Source organism: Anthonomus grandis, chromosome 1, assembly GCF_022605725.1.
Source record: "Anthonomus grandis grandis chromosome 1, icAntGran1.3, whole genome shotgun sequence".
NCBI lineage: Eukaryota > Metazoa > Arthropoda > Insecta > Coleoptera > Curculionidae > Anthonomus > Anthonomus grandis.
The window spans coordinates 35536454-35557495 of record NC_065546.1 but is presented as its reverse complement, the minus strand read 5'-3'; the positions used below and the strand labels follow the sequence as shown (position 1 = coordinate 35557495).

The 21042-nt window shown below is 38.0% G+C and overlaps 1 protein-coding gene across 1 annotated transcript in view; it reads right to left on the bottom strand.

Annotated features, from left to right (window-relative positions):
* Positions 1-21042, bottom strand: part of LOC126745301 (titin-like) — a 123738-nt gene that overhangs the window by 24953 nt on the left and 77743 nt on the right. Inside the window, exon 23 of the mRNA XM_050453076.1 lies at positions 844-20376. Within this exon, the coding sequence (XP_050309033.1) occupies positions 844-20376 (19533 nt within the window). The remainder of the gene's footprint in view (positions 1-843; positions 20377-21042) is intronic.

Sequence of the window (21042 nt, the reverse complement as noted above, 5' to 3'; positions counted from 1 at the left end):
GTTGAATGCCTGGAATAAGAAGAAAAAGTGGATTCCTTAAAGATATCTGTGTTTTTCTAATTTATGGAAGACTTTAAATGCCCAGAAGAGAATAATGCTACAATAAAAATTACTTTTGAGATATAAAGTAAGTCAAATGGATAAAAAACAGTGGCAATTACGTTGCAAAATTGAATTCCTATATATGTTTTTTTCCAATTCATGGAAGACTTTAAAATTGAGGAATCAAAATCCTGAAGAAAAAATGACTTTTAAGATGTAAATAAATTTAAATTATCGTCAAATTTAAAGAATTGCGTCAAACGCCTGGAATAAAATAAAAAATTAAAGTCGAATGAATGGAAAAGATAAAAAATTACGTCGAATGTCTTGAGTAAAATAGAAAATATCTCTAAGAGAGAAAAAAATATATTTTTAAGGAGCAAACCGAGTTAAAACAATGAAGGAGAAATAAATCACGCCAAAGGTCTAATAGAAAACGAAAAAATCGAATATCTCAAAGATTTGATTTTTTTCCCCAATTTATGAAAATTATATTAAAATGCCTTGAAAACTGTTACTGACTTTTTTGAATTTCTAGGCAGAAAATCGCCACTGGTTAAGTCGTTATTTAGCTTTATGGCCACACCGCTATAAGACAGTTTTATGAGGTTACGTCAGCGTAATTTTATTCTGTGACGTTTGACATCTGACATTAAAAATTGACAACAAATCACTGACTAAACATATAAAAACACCGATCTTCAAAATTAGTTTGGTATAAAACTACTACATAGCCCAGAAATCCCATAAATAATTAAAATATCCCAGCTTTGTTTGATTGTATTTTAATCAAAAATCTACCTTTAGGGAGCTCTTGGGCATCCGCCTGACTATCCGGAGTTTTCGTACTCCACTCTTCACTCTTAGAAAATGTCGTCTCGTCCCATAGATGACTGTACTCCCTTTGGAAGTCGGACACTTCTTCGACGCTGATTTGCGATACTAGTTTTTGAAATTCCGATTCGCGTTTTTCCTCAACTTCCGGACTGGTCATTTGTTTCAATTGGGCCTCTTTGGACTCCTCCTCGAGGAGTTCCGAGGCCATTCGCTCGAACTTTCTCTCGACTCTTTTGAGTTTATGTTCTTTTTGTTCGGTTTTTTCTAAATTATCTAACGCTTTGTCCAAGTCGCGCAGTTTCTTATCGATCATTTCGACATCGGCTTCAGACTCTCTGACGTGCTCTTTCAGCTTTTCTACGTCCTCCTTCATCTTAATGATGACAGTTGGACTGGATATTGCCTCCCCCAAGTTTTTCGTTAAGTCCGATATAAGATTATCCACATCCATTTCTGTTAAAGATTCAAGGACGTTTGACTTTGACCTTTGCAACTCTTTTTTGGTACTTGACCATAAGGAGTCATCATCTTCAGACTCTATATGGAACAGAGCTTTCTTAGTTGTCTCTTCTGGTTCGACCACAGTATATTTGGTAACATCTCCTATATCGTATTCAGTGACATTCTTAATTTCAATTATATCCGGACGGTCTCCTTTAGAGTGCTTTTGGGAAACTGTTCTTCTTGGTAAAACAGGTGATGACATATAAGCAGAACTTTCAAAAATTGTTTCTTTTTCTATATCTGATGCTAGATTTGATAGATCCAAGTTGGCTTCTGATATGCTTCCTCTACCTGTCTGTGAATCTTTCATTTGTGAGCCATAGTCACTCACTGTACGAGGGATTTGGCTGAACGGGGTGGTGCTACTGCCTTCAGCCTCCAAAAATTCCGTGGTGCTTTGTTTGATTTGTCCTATTGGCGTTGCGGTTGCTCTTAGATGTTTATCAGTAGGGTCATACAATAGGGTAGGATCACCGCATGACAGTTTTTCCACAGATATTCCAGATGTTTCTTTCAGAATTTTCCTTGTAGGTTTACTGGTCTTTGATCCGTGAGTTTGTATTTCTGCCATGGTAGGTTCAATATCCCTGTTTATTTGTTCTCCTATTTCAGAAATAGTGTCTGCTTCAGGAGATTTTCGTGAATCTTTCGATTTTCCTAATTTGCCTATCTTGCTAAGAAGACCTTCTGATTTTGTTTCAGATGAGCCTTTTTCACCGTCAAAAGATTCATTGATCTTGTCTTGTAGTTGAATTATTGATTCGTTAAATTCATGTTGGATATTTGCAGCTTCCTCTTGTTCAGACACCTCCCTTGCTTCACTAGCTGCCCTTTTTTCTGACTTTTTCTCTGTGTCCTTCGATTTCCGTGACAACTTCCCTCCTAATTTTCCAAACAAGTTACTACCAGTTTTGTTTTCTCCTTTCTTTAAGTCCTCCTTAATTTCTATACTTTTGGAAGTAGATTTTGCTTTTTCTTTGGTTCGTTCAAGATCTTCCTCCTGCACCTCCATAACAGACTTTTGCGAAATTATCTCCACACTTGGTTGCTCAAGAGATCCTAAAATCTCATCTACAGATTGTGTGGCCATGAGTTCTCCAAGAGCCTCTTCAGCTGAAGAAACCTGCTTAGTTGCTCTCACTTTTAAGGCCTGTTCTGAGTCATCAATAGATTTTGCAGCATGTCTGGCTGTTTCCTCAAAGCTAGCTTTCAATTTTAGTAAATCATCACTTATTTCTTCGTGGCCCTTAGAAAATAAATCATCGACAGATTTTTCAACCTCTTTAGCTTTACCAATGTAATCAGCTCCTGTTTTTACTACAGTTAGACTAGGTTTAGCTTCTTTTTCTAATTTTCTTAAATCGTCCTTCATTTTTTGCTCCATAGCCTTTATCACATTTGCAGGTTCTTCCTTTGCTTCACTTGACGCTCTTTTCAGTTCAGTTTTGGTCTTTTCAATGGCCTCTTTGCTTTTGCTTTCAATATCTTTTGTCTTTCCTGATATTTTTCCTCCGAGCTTACCCAAAAAGCTACTTGTTTTCTTCTTAGCTTTTTTAGCGACCTGTTCTGCTTCTGATGCTGCATCTGCTATTTCTCCTTGAACATTAATCGCAGCTTTTTTGGTTTCTGTCTCTGATTGGTCCAAACTGTCTGCGACCTCAGCAACTACTCCATCAAGCTCAGCCTTTGCTTCTGTGGTTTTATCGGAAATTGTGTCACCTAACTTATCAAAGAAACTTGTGGTTTTTTTGTCAGCTTCTTTTGCTGCCTCTGATAGTGTTTGTTGGGATGTTCTCATAAGATCATCTGCTTCAGTTGCAAAAGCCATTTCGATATCTTTTTTAGAATCTTCAAGTTCCTTTTCCAGTAATCTCCTTTCTCTTTCTAAGAAATCTAGTTGGTTGTCTTGTTGAACCTGTGATATTGTACCATGAAGAGCTGTTGACCCAGTAGCACCTTTAACATCTCTCTTTATTTCTGTGGATTTGTCCTTGACGACCTCTTGACCATCTTTTACAAAATCGATTATGCCATTCATTTTGTCATTAGTACTTTGTTTGACATCTTCAAGGCTTGTTGAAATATTTGGCTCTTTAGCAGCTACCTCTACTTTGAAACCATCCCAAGCTTTAGAAATTGATTCACTAAAATCTTGAACCTCTGATATCACTTTCTCTGTTTGATCATCCACTGATTTTTCTAATTGCTTCACAGACACTACAGCCTCATGTGACGCTTTACTTAATTTACCTTTCGCTTCTGACAGATTTTCTTCAGTAGATTTTGTAGTTTTAGCAGATGCTTCTTTGGTCTCACTGCCTGCTCTTTTGACATCCTCAGCCACGCCCTTGGCCTTTTTATTAACGTCTTTTGCTTTTCCTGTTATTTTGTCACCAATTTTACCCAAGAACCCACCTGACTTCTTTTTCGCTTTAATTATAGCTTCTTTGGTTTCACCTGAAGCTTCTCTTAAATCTTCTTTAATTTCCTCTGTAGTACCTTTAAGTTTTTTACCTGTTTCTTCCACCGAAATCTTTATATCTTTAGAAATGTCTGTAACAGTCTGTTTACCCTGATCAGTACTTTTATCTAATGTCTCCTTAACTTCAGAAGATAACTCTTCTGCACTATCTTTGATTTGCTTAGTTTTTCCTGCCAATTTGTCTCCTAATTTTCCAAAGAATCCTGACGATTGCTCACCTGCCTCTTCTACCTTAGAAGCAGTTTCTTTTGCAGCATGGTCAATATCTTCTCCAACTTTGACTACTAATGCCTTGCCAGCATCCGTTGAATCTTTCAATACCTGTTTAATTTCCTGCTTGGAGTCATCAAGTTCATTTTCCAAAGATCCCTTCTCACGCTCCAGAAAATCTTTTGCATCTTTAACTTCAACAGCCTTTTGATTAAAATCTTTTTGAATCTGATCAGCAGAACTTTGTAAGTGAGTTTTTACTGTCTTCATATCATCTGCTAACGTGGCTTGGATCCTGCTTGCGTCTTCTTTTGCAGACTTCTCTGCATCCACTAGAGAATCTTTAATATCTTTTATTTGCTCATCTGCAGTTTTGCTCACTTGGTCTTTTATCTCGATTAGTCCCTTTTTTGTTTCGTGAATAGAAGCGGATGCAGCTGCTTCTGCGTCCTGTTCTTCTTTTGACAGTTTCTCATTAAGATCATTTAAAAGCCCTGAAGCAACAATTTTAAGATCTGTTGCATTAGCTTTCACTCCTTCCCAAGACTTAGCAGCATCACCTTTAAGATCTTCTACTTCTGAATGAAGTTTGTCATGGACTTTAACTGTCTTGCTCTCAACAGATTTTTCGAATTTTTGCATTGATGAAATAGCTTTTTCTGTTTTCTCTTGAACCTCATCCTCTGCCTTCAGTAATGCTTCTGTTACAGTATCTTTAATATCTGATTTTTTTTTGTCAGTAGATTTCATGATTTCCTGAGATATTTCTTTAGTCTCACTACCTGCTCTCTTGACGTCACCTTTGACATCCTCAGTCACGCCCTTGACCTTTTTATTGACGTCTTTTGTCTTTCCCGTTATTTTGTCACCAATTTTACCCAAGAACCCACCTGACTTCTTTTTCGCTTTTTTTATAGCGTCTCGTGACCGACCTGAAGCTTCATCTGTTGCATCTTGCAACTTTTTACCTGTTTCTTCTAATGAAGTTATTACATCTTTAGAAAGGTCTGTAGCAGCCTGTTTACCCTGATCAGCTTTTTTATCCAATGACTCCTTAACTTCAAAAGAGAACTCTTCTGCACTATCTTTCATTTGCTTAGTTTTTCCTGCCAATTTATCTCCTAATTTTCCAAAGAACCCTGATGCTTGCTCACTTGCCTCTTCTACATTAGAAGTAGTTTCTTTAATGGCATGGTCAATATCTTCTTCAACTTTGACTACTAATTCTTTGCCAGTATCCGCTGAATCTTTCAATGCCTGTTTAATTTCCTGCTTGGAGTCATCAAGTTCCTTTTCCAAGGAGCCCCTCTCACTCTCCAGGAAATCTTTTGAAAATGCATCTTTTACTTCTGGAGCATTTTGGTTAAAGTCTTTTTGAAGCTCATCAGTAGAACCTTGTAAGTGAGTTTTTACTGCTAACGTGGCTTGGATCCTGCTTGCGTCGTCTTTTGCTGACTTCTGTGCATTCACTAATAAATCTTTGATATCTTTAATTTGATCAGCTGCAGTTTTGCTTGGTTGATCTTTTATCTGAAGTAGTTCCTCTTTTGTTTCTTGAATAGAAGCGGTTGCAGCTGCTTCTGCTTCCTGTTCTTCTTTTGACAGTTTCTCGTTAAGACCACTTAAAATCCCCGAAGCGGCAACTTTAACATCTGTTGCATCAGCTTTCACTCCTTCCCAAGACTTAGCAGCATCACCTTTAATACCTTCTACTTTTGAATGAAGTTTGTCATGCGCTTTGACTGTCTTGCTCTCAACAGATGTTTCTAGTTCTTGCATTAATGAAATGGCTTCATCTGTTTTCTCTTGAACCCGATCTTTTGTTTTAACTGATGTTTCTGCTACAGTATCTTTAACGTGTGATAATTCTTTATCAGTTAATTTCATTATTTCCTCAGTTGTTTCTTTAGTCTCACTACCTGCTCTTTTGACCTCATCCTTGACACCCTCAGCCACGCCCTTGGCCTTTTTATTCAGGTCTTTTGTTTTTGCCGATATTTTGTCGCCAATTTTACCTAAAAAGCTACCTGATTTCTTTTTTGCTTTTTTTATAGTGTCTCTGGTTTGACCTGAGGCTTCTGCAAAATTTTCCTCAAGTTCCTCTGTAAAATCTTTAAGTTTTTCACCTGTTTCTTCCGCCGAAGCCTCTATATCTTTACAAACCTCTGTTGCAGCCTCTTTACCCTGATTAGCTTTTTCATCCAATGACTCCTTAACTTCAGAAGATAACTCTTCTGCACCACGTTTAATCTGCTTAGTTTTTCCTACCAATTTGTCCCCTAATTTTCCAAAGAAACCTGATGATTGCTCACTTGCCTCTTCAACCTTAGAAGAGGTTTGTTTTGCTAAATATTCAATATCTTCTTCAACCTTTTCTACTAAATCTTTACCAGTTTGATCTGAGTCTTTTAATGCCTGTTTAATTTCCTTCCTGGAGTCATCAAGTTCCTTTTTTAAGGAGCCACGTTCAGTCTCCAGGAAATCTTTTGCATCTTTTACTTTTGCAGCCTTTTGCTTAACATCTTTATAAAGCTGATCAGTAGTACTTTGTAACTGAGTTTTTACTGTCTGTACATCATCTGCTAACGTAGTTTGGATCCTGCTTGCGTCTTCATTGGCTGACTTCTGTGCATTCACTAATAAATCTTTGATATCTTTAATTTGATCATCTGCGGTTTTGCTTGCTTGATCTTTCATCTGAAGTAGTTCCTCTTTTGTTTCTTGGATAGAAGAAGTTACAACTGCTTCTGCTTCCTGTTCATCTTTGGACAGTTTATCTTCAAAACCACTTAAAAGTCCTGAAGCAGCTATTTTTACATCTGTTGCATCAGCTTTCACTTCTGCCCAAGACTTAGCAGCGTTGCCTTTAAAACCTCCTATTTCTGAATGAAGAATATTCTGAGCTTTGACTGTCTTGCTCTCTACAGATTTTTCTAGGTCTTGCATTGATGAAATTGCTTCATCTGTTTTTTCTTGAACCTGATCCTTTGCTTTCACTGATGCTTCTGTTACAGTATCTTTAATGTTTGATAATGTTTGGTCAGTAGATTTCATGATTTTTTGAGATGCTTCTTTGGTCTCACTATCTGCTCTTTTGATTTCGCCCTTGACATCTTCAGCCATGCCCTTGGCCTTTTTATTGACGTCTTTTGCTTTACCTGATATTTTGTCACCAAGTTTACCCAAGAACCCAGCTGACTTCTTTTTTGATTTTTTTATAGCCTCTTTCGCTTGTCCTGAGGCTTCTGCTAAATCTTCTTTAATTTCCTCTGTAGTATCTTTAAGTTTTTCATTTGTTTCTTCCAACGAAGTCTTAATATCTTTAGAAATGTCTCGAGCAGCCTGTTTACCCTGAGTAGGCTTTTGATCCACTGACTCCTTAACTTCAGAAGATAACGCTTCCGTACCATCTTTAATTTGCTTAGTTTTTTCTGCCAATTTGTCTTCTAATTTTCCAAAGAACTCTAATGCTTGCTCACTTCCCTCTTCCACCTTAGAAGCAGTTTCTTTTGCAGCATATTCAATTTTTTCTCCAACTTCGTCCACTAATTTTTTACCACTTTGCGTTGAATCTTTTAATGCCTGTTTCATTTGCTGCTTGGAGTCATCAAATTCCTTGTCCAGGGAGCCCCTTTCGCTCTCTAGGAAATCTTTTGCATCTTTTACTTCTGCCGCCTTTTGGTTAACGTCTTCTCGGAGCTGTTCTGCAGTGCTTTTTAAGTGAGTTTTTACTGTCTCCAGATCATCTGCTAACTCGATTTGCATCCTGCTTAAATCTTCTTTAGCTGATTTCTCTGTATCCACAAGTAAGCCCTTGATATCATTAAATTGATCATCTGCAGTTTTGCTTGCTTGGTCTTTAATCTGGTCTAGTCCCTGTTTTACTTCTTGGATAGAAGCAGTTAGATTTGCTTCCTGTTTCTCTTTTAACAAATCATCACTAAGAGCACTTAAAAGCTCTGAAGGAGCCACTTGAACATCATCTTCCCAAGATTTAACTTCTGAATCAAGTTCCTCTTTAGCCAACTCTGATTTACCTTTAACAATATCAGATGCTACTTTCACTTCACTGTCTGCTCTTTTAATTCCCTCCTCAGTCACTTCTTTGGTTTTCTTTTGCGCATCTTTTGCTTTTCCAGTTATTTTGTCACCTAGTTTACCCAGAAAACTGCCAGTTCTCTTTTTGGTCTTCTTGGCACCATCTTTTAATCCTTCATCCACTTCTTCAGTAAGATCTTTAATCGATTGCTTACCATCACTTGTTGACTCTTCAATTTCAGAAGTTATCTGGAGCGCGTCATCTTTGACTTGTTTAGTTTTACTTGTAAATTTATCTCCCAATTTTTCAAAGAAACTTGCTCTTTTTTTTTCAGCTTCAGCAACATCCTCCTGGGCGTCAGTTATTGTGTTCATTGCATCTCTTTTAACTGTGTCCAAGTATACCGAGGGCTTTGTGCTGCTGTCTTTTACTTCTTGAATGGCCTCTTGGACTTTTTGCTTCCCTTGTTTCACTGAGTCTTTAAAGTTGCTTTCAGTATCAGTGAGTTTTTTTTCTACTTCTTGAACATGGGAGGGAAATGTGTGCTTGGCCATTTCCCTGCTCAGATCTTCAGTTTCTTTATATTTTTCATTCACTTTGTCTACAATTAATTGTTTATCTTTGGCGGTAGTATCGATTTCTTCTTTGACGTGTTCCAACTTGGAGTCGAAGCTTTGTAAAATGTCATTAATGAAACTTGACGATTTTTCTTTCGAGAGAGCATAGAGTTCACCACTCTCCTTATCACTGGCTTCCAGTTCTTCGCTAAACATGACTTTCTTCTCCTTTGATTTACTTTCAACATCATTAGAAAGAATGTCTAATTCAGCACTAATATCTTTCTCTAATATTGCATTTTCCTCTTCAATGTCTTTCTGGAGGTCTTTAATCCCTTTACCCAATGCCTCATCAAGATCGTCTAGTTTCTGATAAGTTTTACCACTGACATCACTTGATTCTTGTGACTTTTCCCTCCTATGCTTCTTGAATAGTTTCTTGGTGATCTTAGGACTATCATGCTTCTTGCTGAAAATACTAAATAGTCCTGATTTGGTGTGTTCTACGTCGGGATCATCATCCAGATCAGTTACTGGTACATGCTTGGAATCTTCATAGTTAATCAGTTCGTTCTTCAAAAAGTTGGTGGTGTCTTGCAAAGTTTTTACTGCTTCAGGACTGTAAGTTATGGCAGTTATGTCCGGGGCCTCTTGAGAGGACTTGTGGAACATGCTCAGGAAACCTCCGCTGCGCCTCTTTTCTCTTTTTTCTTTGCGCTCTTTGGCTTTAAGGTTTTCTTTGTCATCATCATTTGGCAGTTCTTCTGATTTCTGTTTACGTTCGAATAATTTGAAAGGACTCTTTTTTGAACGTTTTGCTTTTTCTGTTGATGTTGGTTCCTTGTCTACCATGGGCCTCACATCCTGGAAGTTTTCAATTTCTTTCTTCAAGAAATCTGTTGTGTGATGTCTTGCTTCTACTGGATTGTACTTGAGGGTGTATGTATCTTGAACAATTGTTGAAGGAATGTCTTCGTAAATAATTTCAGTTTCTGTGATCGTTTCAGTATCAGGAGAGACTGGAATTACTCTGTCTATGACCTTAGTGTGAACACTATACGTTTCTCTGATAAAAGGTTGGGAAGTGTCCCTGTCTAGACTATCGGCGTCAGCTTTTGCTTGCAGGATTTTCTTTTTGATGTCCTCGTCCAAGTCTGCGATATGATCCATGACGTGTGGATTGACCACAAATATCTCTTTCGTTATCCTCACCGTTTTGTCACCGTGAGGCACTATTTGTTCCGTTACAGTGGTGGTTTTTGTCCCTTGCAAGTTTTCTGCTAATATAGTCTCTTTTTCTTCAAAAACTGATTGTGGCAGCTCATCTTTAATGCCTTCATCGATTGGTTTAGTCTTCTTTGACTGATCTTCAAAGGGACCACCATGCTCCTCAATTTTCTGATCTTTTACAGGACGCGCGTCGTGATAACGGTCAATTTCACCTTGAAGGAAACCTTTGTTATCATCCTGGCTTACCACAATCATTTCTGGTTCTTTTTGCTTTTTCTGTTCACCCCCTGGAGATGATCTTTTGCCAAATAGTCCAAAGATTTTGTTTGATTTTTGAGGTTTTTCTGTTTGCTCGGACGAGGGTTTTAAATCTAATTTGACGTCATGAAACCTGGCCACTTCTTCACGCAAAAACTCACTAGTTGTCACCATTTCGCGTAAAGCTTCTTCCGATAATGTAGGTGGCTTATACAAAGATCCATCCTCGTATTTGTCTAATTCGTTGTTAAGGAAATTGGTGGTTTCAGGTATTTTTTCATCTGTGTAAAATATCGCAGTAGTTTCCCCTTCGGCCAGTTTCTCTGGTTCATCGTAAAAGGTGGAGGTTTGTTCTTTGGTTAGCGCCACCTTAGTTGCTTCATCTTCTTTATCGAGGGTTTTCCTTTTTTTCTTAAACATTTTGAATATTCCTTTGCTGTCTTTTTTATCTAGAGCTTCTTCTGCTTGAGTTTCCACAGGGGCAATACTCTGACGTTCGGGTCTGACATCGTGGAATTTTTCAACTTCCATTTTAATAAAATGATCACTGTTAAGCATATCTGCTATGGTTTCCTCGGAGAGTTGATTCCTTATGTCTTTCTCCATGCTACTACGGTCTGGAGTTCGTCTGAATTTCCCTAAGAGGCTCTTGGAAGTGACATCCTGACTGTCGCTTTGCTTCTTGAATCTGCTTAATAGACCTTTGGATTCCTTTTTCCCTTTGGGTTCTTCGATGATTTCACTTTTGGCATCATAAAACACTTCTTCGTCCTTCTTAGAAGCATCTTCGACATCTTTTTCAACGCTCTTCTCCTTCTTCTTTTTATCTTTGTCAGACGATTTAAAGAAAGAGCCAAAGAGTCCTCTTGATTCTTTTCCATGCTTTTGAACTGTATCTGGTTGTTCCTCTTCAGAAGTTCTTTGAACTATTGGACGTACGTCATGATATTTGTTGACTTCTTCAGTTAAAAAGTTTGTAGTAGTTGTCATGTTAGCAAGCACTTCTTCTGATAAAACGATTGGTTTGGCATCTCGTTCAAGGCTTCCGTGTTTCTTTTTTCGCTCTGGGGACTTTGTTTCTTTTTGAACGTTATGGATTTCTACTTCTTTTATTAATATTTTGTTGACTTTAGCTGGTTGGGTTTCTATAATTGGACGAACATCATGGAAAATAGCAACCTCATTCTTTAAAAAGTCAGTGGTGTTCTCCATAGTTGCAACAGCTTCTTCTGAGAGGTCTGGTTTGGTAGCTTCTTTATTTTTCTTATGTGAGGACTTGAAGAAGCCCAATAAACGTTTTGATTCTTTGTGTTCTATTTCATGAGATGTTTCTGCACTGCTGGCCGCTATGCTGCGTACATCATGATACACTTTCACTTCCTTCTCCAGGAAATTGTTGGTATTACTCATCTCAGCAATGGCTTCTTCAGATAAAACTGGTTGCGATAAATCCTTTACAATGCTACATTCTTTTTTCTTATCAGGGATTTTAAAGAGACCAAGGATACCTTTCGACTCCTTATGCTCTTTTTCAGAAACTGCTTCTTTCGGTGATGTCCGTTCTGCTTCTTTGGTGGACTCCTCCAGTTTCTCTGGGGAGACTTGGACCAAAGGCCAAACGTCATGGTAGATATCAACTTCAGTTCTTAAGAAATCGGTGGTATTTTGCATAACAACAATTGCTTCATTTGAGGGAGCTGCTTTAGCAACAACATCTTCAAAACTCACTTCCTTTTTCTTCTTGTCAGGAGATTTGAAGAAACCCAATATACCTTTGGATTCTTTGTGATCTTTTGATAATGTGGAGACTTTTGGGTAAACGTCATGATGCACTTCAATTTCCTTTTTCAGGAAACCATCTGTGTCTCGCATGAGCATTACTGCTTCTTCAGAAATAATATGCGTAACTGCTTCAGGTTCAACTTCAACATTTTCTTCTTTTGGCTTGTCAGAAGATTTAAAGAAACTTAATGGGTCTTTTGATTCTTTCTGAACTGGTTCAGGATCTAATGTCTTTGGTTGTTTGGTGACTACGGGGTAAACGTCATGATGCACTTCTATTTCTTTTTTCAAAAAGCCATCGGTATCTTTCATTTGCGTTATAACGTGTTCAGAGAGAACCGGCAGAGTAACTTCTTTTTCAATATTATATTCCTTCTTTTTTCTTTCGGGGCTTTTAAACATGCCAAGAATACCTCTGGACTCTTTATGCTCTTTTTTAGAAACTGCTTCCACTGCATGCTCTTGGGCTTTTGGTACTAGTAAGACCGGAATCACAGGTTTTACGTCATGGTAGATATCGACTTCAGTTTTGAGAAAGTCAGTAGTATTCTTCATGGCAGCAATGGTCTCTGCTGAAGTCACTGGCTTAGGAAATTCCTTCTCTATGCTTCCTTCTTTCTTTTTCTTTTCAGGAGACTTAAAGAAGCCTAATATGCCTTTTGATTCCTTCTGGTGAACTACTTCAGGTACCACCTCTTTCTGTGGTTTGTCTACTATTGGGCGTACATTATGATGAACCTTTACTTCTTTATCTAAGAACTCGTTTGTTGTGGTCATATCAGCAATGGCTTTTTCAGATATAACTGGTTTTGGCAATTCTTTTTCAATGCTGCCCTCTTTCCACTTCCTCTCAGGGCTCTTGAACAAACCAAGCAAACCCTTTAATTCCTTGTGCTCTTTTTCAGAAACTGCTTCTGAGAGCTGTTCTTTTGGTGATATCTGTACTAAAGGTCTTACGTCATGGTAAATATCGACTTCAGTTTTCAGAAAGTCAGTTGTATTCTTCATTGCAGCAATAGTCTCTGCTGAAGGAACTGGCTTACGAACTTCTTTCTCTATGCTTCCTTCCTTCTTTTTCTTATCAGGAGATTTAAAAAATCCCAATATACCTTTTGACTCCTTTTGGTGAACTACTGCAGGTTCTACTTCCTTTTGTGGTTTATCTACTATTGGACGGACATCATGATGAACCTCTACTTCTTTTCTTAAGAAGTTATTTGTTTTTGTCATATTAGCAATGACTTCTTCAGATAAAACTGGTTTTGGCAATTCTTTTTCCACGCTACCCTCCTTACGCTTCTTTTCAGGACTTTTGAAGAGACCAAGGAAACCCTTTGACTCTTTATGTTCTTTTTCAGAAACTGGCTGTTGCTCTTTGGGTAATGTCTGTACTAAAGGTCTAACGTCATGATAAATATTGACTTCAGTTTTCAGGAAATCAGTGGTATTTTTCATGACAGCAATGGTTTCTTCTGAAGGTACTGGCTTAGGAACTACTTTCTCTTTGCTTCCTTCCTTCTTTTTCTTTTCAGGAGATTTAAAGAAGCCCAATATACCTTTTGACTCCTTGTGCTCTTGGTGAATTAGTTCAGGTTCTACTTCCTTTTGTGGTTTGTCTACCATTGGACGGACATCATGATGAACCTCGATTTCTTTTCCTAAGAAATCATTTGTTTTATTTATATCATCAATGGTTTCTTGAGATAAAACAGGTTGTGGTGGTAGTTCTTTTTCAACACTACCCTCCTTACGCTTCTTCTCAGGGCTCTTAAAGAGAGCAAGCAAACCCTTTGATTCTTTATGTTCTTTATCAAAAACTGCCTCCACTGGTTGTTGTTCTGTAGGTGATAGCTGTACTAAAGGTCTTACGTCATGGTAAATATCGACTTCAGTTTTCAGGAAATCAGTCGTATTCTTCATGGCAGCAATAGTCTCTGCTGAAAGAACTGGCTTAGGTACTTCTTTCTCTACACTTCCTTCCTTCTTTTTCTTATCAGGAGACTTAAAGAAGCTTAATAAACCTTTTGATCCCTTGTGCTCCGGTGGAATTACTTCAGGTTCCATCTCTTTTGGCGGTTTCGCCACTCTTGGGCGTACATCGTGATAAATCTGTACTTCTTTTCCTAAGAAATCGTTTGTTTTCGTAATATCAGCAATGACTTCTTTAGATAAAACTGGTTTTGGCAATTCTTTTTCAATACTACTCTCTTTACGCTTCTTCTCGGGACTTTTAAAGAGACCAAGCCAACCCTTTGACTCCTTGTGTTCTTTTTCAGAAACTGCTTCGACTGGTTGTTGTTCTTTAGGTGATAGCGGTAATAAAGGTCTTACGTCATGGTAAATATCGACTTCAGTTTTGAGGAAGTCAGTGGTATTCTTCATGGCAGCAATGGTCTCTGCTAAAAGTACTGGTTTAGAAACTTCTTTTTCAATGCTTCCCTCTTTCTCTTTCTTTTCAGGAGACTTAAGGAAACCCAATATACCTTTCGACTCCTTATACTCCTGGTGAATTTCTTCAGGTTCTACTTTCTTCTGTCGTTTGTCTACTATTGGACGTACATCATGATGAACTTCTATTTCTTTTCCTAAGAAGTCATTTGTTTTATTCCTAACAGCAATGGTTTCTTCAGATAAAACTGATTTTGGCAATTCTTTTTCAACACTACTTTCTTTACGCTTCTTCTCAGGACTCTTGAAGAGACCAAGCCAACCCTTTGATTCCTTGTGTTCTTTTTCAGAAACTACTTCGACTGGTTGTTGTTCTTTAGGTGATATCGGTAATAAAGGCCTTACGTCATGATAAATATCGACTTCAGTTTTCAGGAAGTCAGTCGTATTCCTCATGGCAGTAATGGTCTCATCTGAAAGTACTAGCTTAGGAACTTCTTTCTCTATGCTTTTCTCCCTCTTTTTCTTTTCAGGAGATTTAAAGAAGCCCAATATACCTTTTGACTCCTTGTGCTCCTTCTGGTGAACTACTTCAGGTTCTACTTCTTTCTGTAGTTTGTCTACTATTGGACGTACATCATGATGAACTTCTACTTCTTTTCCTAAGAAATCGTTTGATTTTGCCATATCAGAAATGGTTTCTTCAGATAAAACTGGTTGCTGTGGTAAGTCTTTCTCAACACTACCCTCCTTAGGCTTTTTCTCAGGGCTCTTAAAGAAACCAAGCAAACCCTTTGACTCTTTATATTCTTTTCCACGAACTGCTTCTAAAGGCTGTTGCTCTTTGAGTAATGTCTGTACCAAAGGTCGTACATCATGGTAAATATCTACTTCAGTTATCAGGAAGTCAGTGGTATTCCTCATGGCAGTAATGGTCTCTTCTGACAGAACTGGCCTAGGAACCTTTTTCTCAATCCTTCCTTCTTTCTTTTTCTTCTCAGGTGATTTCAAAAAGCTTATTTTACCTTTTGATTCCTTGGGCTCTAATGAAATGGCTTCAGGTTGTATCTCTTTTGGTGATTTCTCCACTATAGGGCGTACATCGTGATAAATCTCTACTTCTTTTCTCAAGAAATTGCTTGTTTTCTTCATATCAGCAATGACTTTTTCAGATAAAACTGGTTTTGGCAATTCTTTTTCAGCACTACCTTCTCTACGTTTCTTTTCAGGACTTTTGAAGAGACCAAGCAAACCCTTTGATTCCTTGTGTTCTTTTTCAGAGACTGCTTCCACTGATTGTTGTTCTTTAGGTGATACCGGTAATAAAGGTCTTACGTCATGGTAAATATCGACTTCGGTTTTGAGAAAGTCAGTGGTATTCTTCATAGCAACAGTGATCTCTGCTGAAAGTACTGGTTTAGGTACCTCTTTTTCGATGCTTTCTTCTTTCTTTTTCTTTTCAGGAGACTTAAAGAAACCCAATATACCTTTTGACTCCTTATGCTCCTGGTGAATTACTTCAGGTTCTACTTCCTTTTGTGGTTTGCCTACTATTGGGCGTACATCGTGATGAACTTCTACTTCTTTTCCTAAGAAGTCATTTGTTTTATTCATATCAGCAATGGTTTCTTGAGATAAAGCTGGTTTTGGCAATTCTTTTTCAATACTACTCTCCTTACGCTTCTTCTCAGGACTTTTGAACAAACCAAGGAAACCCTTTGACTGTTTATGTCCTTTTTCAGAAACTTCTTCCACTGGGTGTTGTTCTTTAGGTGGTATCGGTACTAAAGGTCTCACGTCGTGGTAAATATCTACTTCAGTTTTCAGGAATTCAGTGGTCTTCCTCATGGCAGTAACGGTTTCATTTGAAGGAACTGGCATAGGAACTTCTTTCTCTATGATTCCTTCCTTCTTTTTCCTATCAGGAGATTTGAAGAAGCTTAATATACCTTTTGATTCCTTGGGCTCTGGTGGAATGGCTTCAGGTTCCATTTCTTTCTGGGGTTTCTCTACTATTGGGCGTACATCATGATGAACCTCCACTTCTTTTCCCAAGAAATCGTTTGTTTTTGTCATATCAGCAATGACTTCTTCGGATAAAGCTTGTTTTGGCAATTCTTTTTCAACACTGCCCTCCTTGCGCTTCTTCTCAGGGCTCTTAAATAAACCAAGCAAACCCTTTGACTCTTTATGTTCTTTTACAGGAACTGCTTCTAAAGGCTGTTGCTCTTTGGATAATAATTGTACCAAAGGTCGTACATCATGATACATATCTACTTCAGTTTTCAGGAAGTCAGTGGTATTCCTCATGACAGTAACGGTTTCTTTTGAAGGAACTGGCATAGGAACATCTTTCTCTATGCTTCCTTCTTTCTTTTTCTTATCAGGAGATTTGAAGAAGGTTAATAAACCTTTTGATTCTTTGGGCTCTAGTGAAATGGCTTCAGGTTCCATATCTTTCTGCGGTTTCTCAACTATTGGGCGTACATCGTGATGAACCTCTACTTCTTTTCCCAAAAAATCGTTTGTTTTTGCCATATCAGCCATGACTCCTTCAGATAAAACTGGGTTTGGCAATTCTTTTTCAACACCACCCTCTTTACGCTTTCTCTCAGGACTCTTGAAGAGGCCAAGCAAACCCGTTGGTTCTTTATGTTCTTTTTCAGAAACTACTTTCTCCAAAGGCTGTTGGTCTTTGGGTAATGTCTGTACTAAAGGTCTTACGTCATGGTAAATATCGACTTCATTTTTGAGGAAGTCACTAGTATGCCTCATAGCAGTAATGGTCTCTTGTAAAGGAACTGGCTTAGGAACTTCTTTCTCTATGGTTCGCTCTTTCTTTTTCTTATCAGGAGACTTAAAGAAGCCTAATATACCTTTTGACTCCTTGTGCTCTTGTTGAACTACTTCCTTTTGTGGTTTGTCTACTATTGGGCGTACATCATGATGAACCTGAACTTCTTTACCTAAGAACTCGTTTGTTTTTTTCATATCCGCAATGCTTGCTTCAGATATAACTGGTTTTGGTAATTCTTTTTCAGTGCTGTCCTCCTTATGCTTCTTCTCAAGACTTTTAAACAGACCAAGCCCAGGTTTTGATTCTTTATGATCTTTTTCAAAAACTGCTGTCACTGGTTGTTGTTCTTTAGGTGATATCGGTACCAAAGGTTTTACGTCATGGTAAGTATCGACTTCAGTTTTGAGGAAGTGAGTTGTATTCGTTATAACAGCAATGGTCTCTTCTGAAGGAGCTAACTTAGAAATTTCTTTTTCTATGCTTCCTTCCTTCTCCTTCTTTACAGGAGACTTAAAGAAGCCCAATAGACCTTTTGGTTCCTTATGCTCCTTCTGATGAGCTGATTCAAGCTTTACATCTTTTTCTAGTTTACATACTAGAGGACGTACATCATGATAAGCTTCAACCTCCTGTTTTAAGAAACCTCCAGTATCTTTCATATCTTTTATCACTTCTTCAGAAATATTTGGTTTCGCGGCCGGTTTTTCAACCACTTCACCTTTTTTCTTGTTCTCAGGACCTTTTGCTATTGTCGGTACACCTTGAGCAGACTCCTTTGATTTCTTAGTTTTTTCAGGATGTTTTTCTACACTTCCTTCTCGTTTCTTCTCAGGCGATTTAAAAATTCTAAAGATTCCTTTGGATTCTTTTTTACCCTTAGGTTCCTCTTTTTCTTTTTTAATACTCGGTCGAATGTCATGGTAATGTAGCACTTCCATTCTCAAGAAGTCGTCACTATGATTCATGTCGTATATAACATCATCAGGGAGTATAGGTTTAACTAGGATAACTTCTTTAATAGTCGTCTTTTCAGGTTCTTCATCAATTTCAGTTTTGAAAATGGGACGAATATCTTCATGTTTCACCACCACCTCTGGACTGGCATGCAATTCAGAGATTTGTACCCTAGGACTTTCGATTTTAGAGGGGATCGCTTTCAGAGTAACCTCTCTCTCTATAATAGTTTCTTTTTCACTTTGAACAGGTATTATCCGGTCAATTATTTTAGTCTCAACGGCGAAGTTTTCTCTCACGAATGGTTCCGACTTATCAGATCTGCTAGCGGCATCAATTTTAGCTTTTTTGATTTTTTCCCTTAAATCCTCATCTAGCTCTTGCATATGCTTGGGATCTACTATATACATCTCCTTTTTTACTGTTACGATTTTATCTCCTTTTTCGTGGGTCACCGTGGTTATTTTGCGTCCTTGTAAATCATCTGTAATGATGGTCTCTCTCACTTCAGCTTTATCAGTTGGTTCTTCAGTAGGTTTTGGTTTTTTAGTGCGTGGTTTGACTTCTGGTCTAGGTGCAGATTCAGAACTGCTAGATTCTTTTATTGGTTTTCTCGGATCTTGTTTACCTTCGTAGTACTTGTTGACTTCATAGTTCAAGAAACATTCTGTTGCTTTAAGAGTGGCAACAGCTTCATCAGATAGCTCAGGTTTCTCGTCAGAGCGCTTCTTTTTAAACAAGCCGAAGAATCCGTCACGGTCTCTACTCTTAGACCTGTCTCGGCTTCTTGAACGATCTTTACTTTTTGAGCGTCTGTCTTTTGATTTTTGCCTTCTGGTTTTCTCTTTTGGTTGTTCTTGTTTTCCTGCTTCTTTAGTAATTATTTTTGCATCATGATAGTTGTCCACTTCGAATTTCAAAAAGTCACTTGAATCTTTCATGTTTCTTAAAGTTTCTTCGGTTAGTTTCTTTTGAGGTTCCTCCTTCTTCGGTTTCTTAGCAAATAGACCTAAAAAGCCTTTTTTCTGATCATCCGGCTCTACGCTTCTCTCTTTTGAATCTTCACGATCTTGCTTTTCAATTACTTCTCTACGACTGTCATCGTCTGAGTCTTCAGTGTCCTTTGAGGATCTTGATAATTTGCCGAACAGCTTGCGCTTAACTTTTCTTTTGGATTTTTCACTGTCAGTTATATGCTTGGGCTCAGGTGATGTAGCGGATTCACTTTCTATAACGTCTACAGTAACCTTTTTGATATCTCCTGCTGGTTGGTATGCGGCTGGCACAGAAACCAGATGTTCTGGAGGATAAGATCGCACTGGTGCGTCTATTTCTTCGTAGATCTGTTTCGTGCGCGGTGGTCTTGTGGGGGATGCTTCTTGGAGATGTGCAAAAGGTTTTAAAATGCTTTCTTCGGGAATGATAGGGGATTTTTCTAAGATTTCTTTTTCAATTTCATCGACGCTTTGATCGATGTTAAGGGTGTATATCTCTTTGGATTTTTTGGGTGATTCTTTTCTGGTTGGGTCTACGACGATGGTGAATTCCTCTTCATTCACAGAGACTGGACTAAAGGTTTTTGTTATTTGTTCGTCGACGATAATTGTTTTCACTTTTTTGGCTTTGGGAGTTTTGGGTTTATCTTCTTTCGGCAGTTTTTCTCTGGAAAGTGATCTTGATTTCTTGTCTTTGGTTGGGGATGAAACTGGTTTCTCGGTTTGGTCGACCATAATGGGATGCGAAGGTACTCTAGGTAATTTGTCTAGGACAGCATCAAGTCCATTTTCTTTGTTAGGTACCGCGGGAGGTTCATAGTCTGGAGGCTCATCATAAAGTCCAGCTTCCATAAACGGTATGTCGGCATATTTACGATCTTCTGTTGGTGTGGACAGTTTGGGTTTTCTCGGAGGACGCACGGGAACTTGGGGAGGCAATGCTGTCTCATCTAACGATTTGGACTTTTTCTTCTTGTCCTTCTTCGGTTTTTTCTCCTTAGGTGTTTTTTCAGAGTCTGAATCAGAAAAGTCTGAAGATCTGCTGACGAATCCTTTGAGAGTGCCAAAGAATCCTTTCTTCGGCTTCTTTTCTTCTTTGAATGGTTCGGAAGTTGCGGATTTAATAATGTAATGTCGCTCGGTATGCGAATGGTATGGTTCGGCACGCGACTCGGACAAAATAAGCGCGTTAGTCATATCGTAAATTTGTTTGCGATCGTTTATATTATAATGCTGGACTACGTCTATTAGCGATACGTCTTCGTTACTAGCTAAATACTGTGCGGTCGTAGTCGGTATTCCTGCAAGAACATGCAAATTCGAACAAGCAAATCTAAACTACAAAACTAGACTTACAAGAGTATGTTGTAGACAAAACTTATCTTAGCCCTGGTAAAATTAGATTTTTAAAAGATATTTAAAATTACACTAAAACATAAGCGTTTCTACACCTTCAGAGCAATTAAGCGCGTCTGTTTCTAAATTAAGGGCCATGTGACATTTAACGCCATAACGTACTGGAAATGACAGATAATCCATCATTCCAGACATCCACCCCAACTGTAGCTATAAAATTTGCAATTTCAAAAGTCATAATCGGATAAATGGAAGTTAATGTAAAGTTTTTTTTATTTCTACTATATTAAGTTTTCCAATATATACTCACACAATAACAGTAAAAGCACTCACATTTAACTTTCTTCATGTAACTTACTGAACTAAGCATACTACAGATCATACCGAATATTCTTAGGTTATGTATTCTCTCCTTAGAGTTTTTGTGACATTTTACCAAATTTGGAAACGCTGGGTGAAAAAAACAAAGCTTCAACTGACTGGATTTATTAAGTTCATTTTCTTTGTGAAAAAGAAATCGGGGTTACCGGAGACCATTAGCCTTGGAGAAACCAAAGATACTGATTACGAGATACGTGTTACCCAGATATTTGTACCTAGCGCGCGTAATG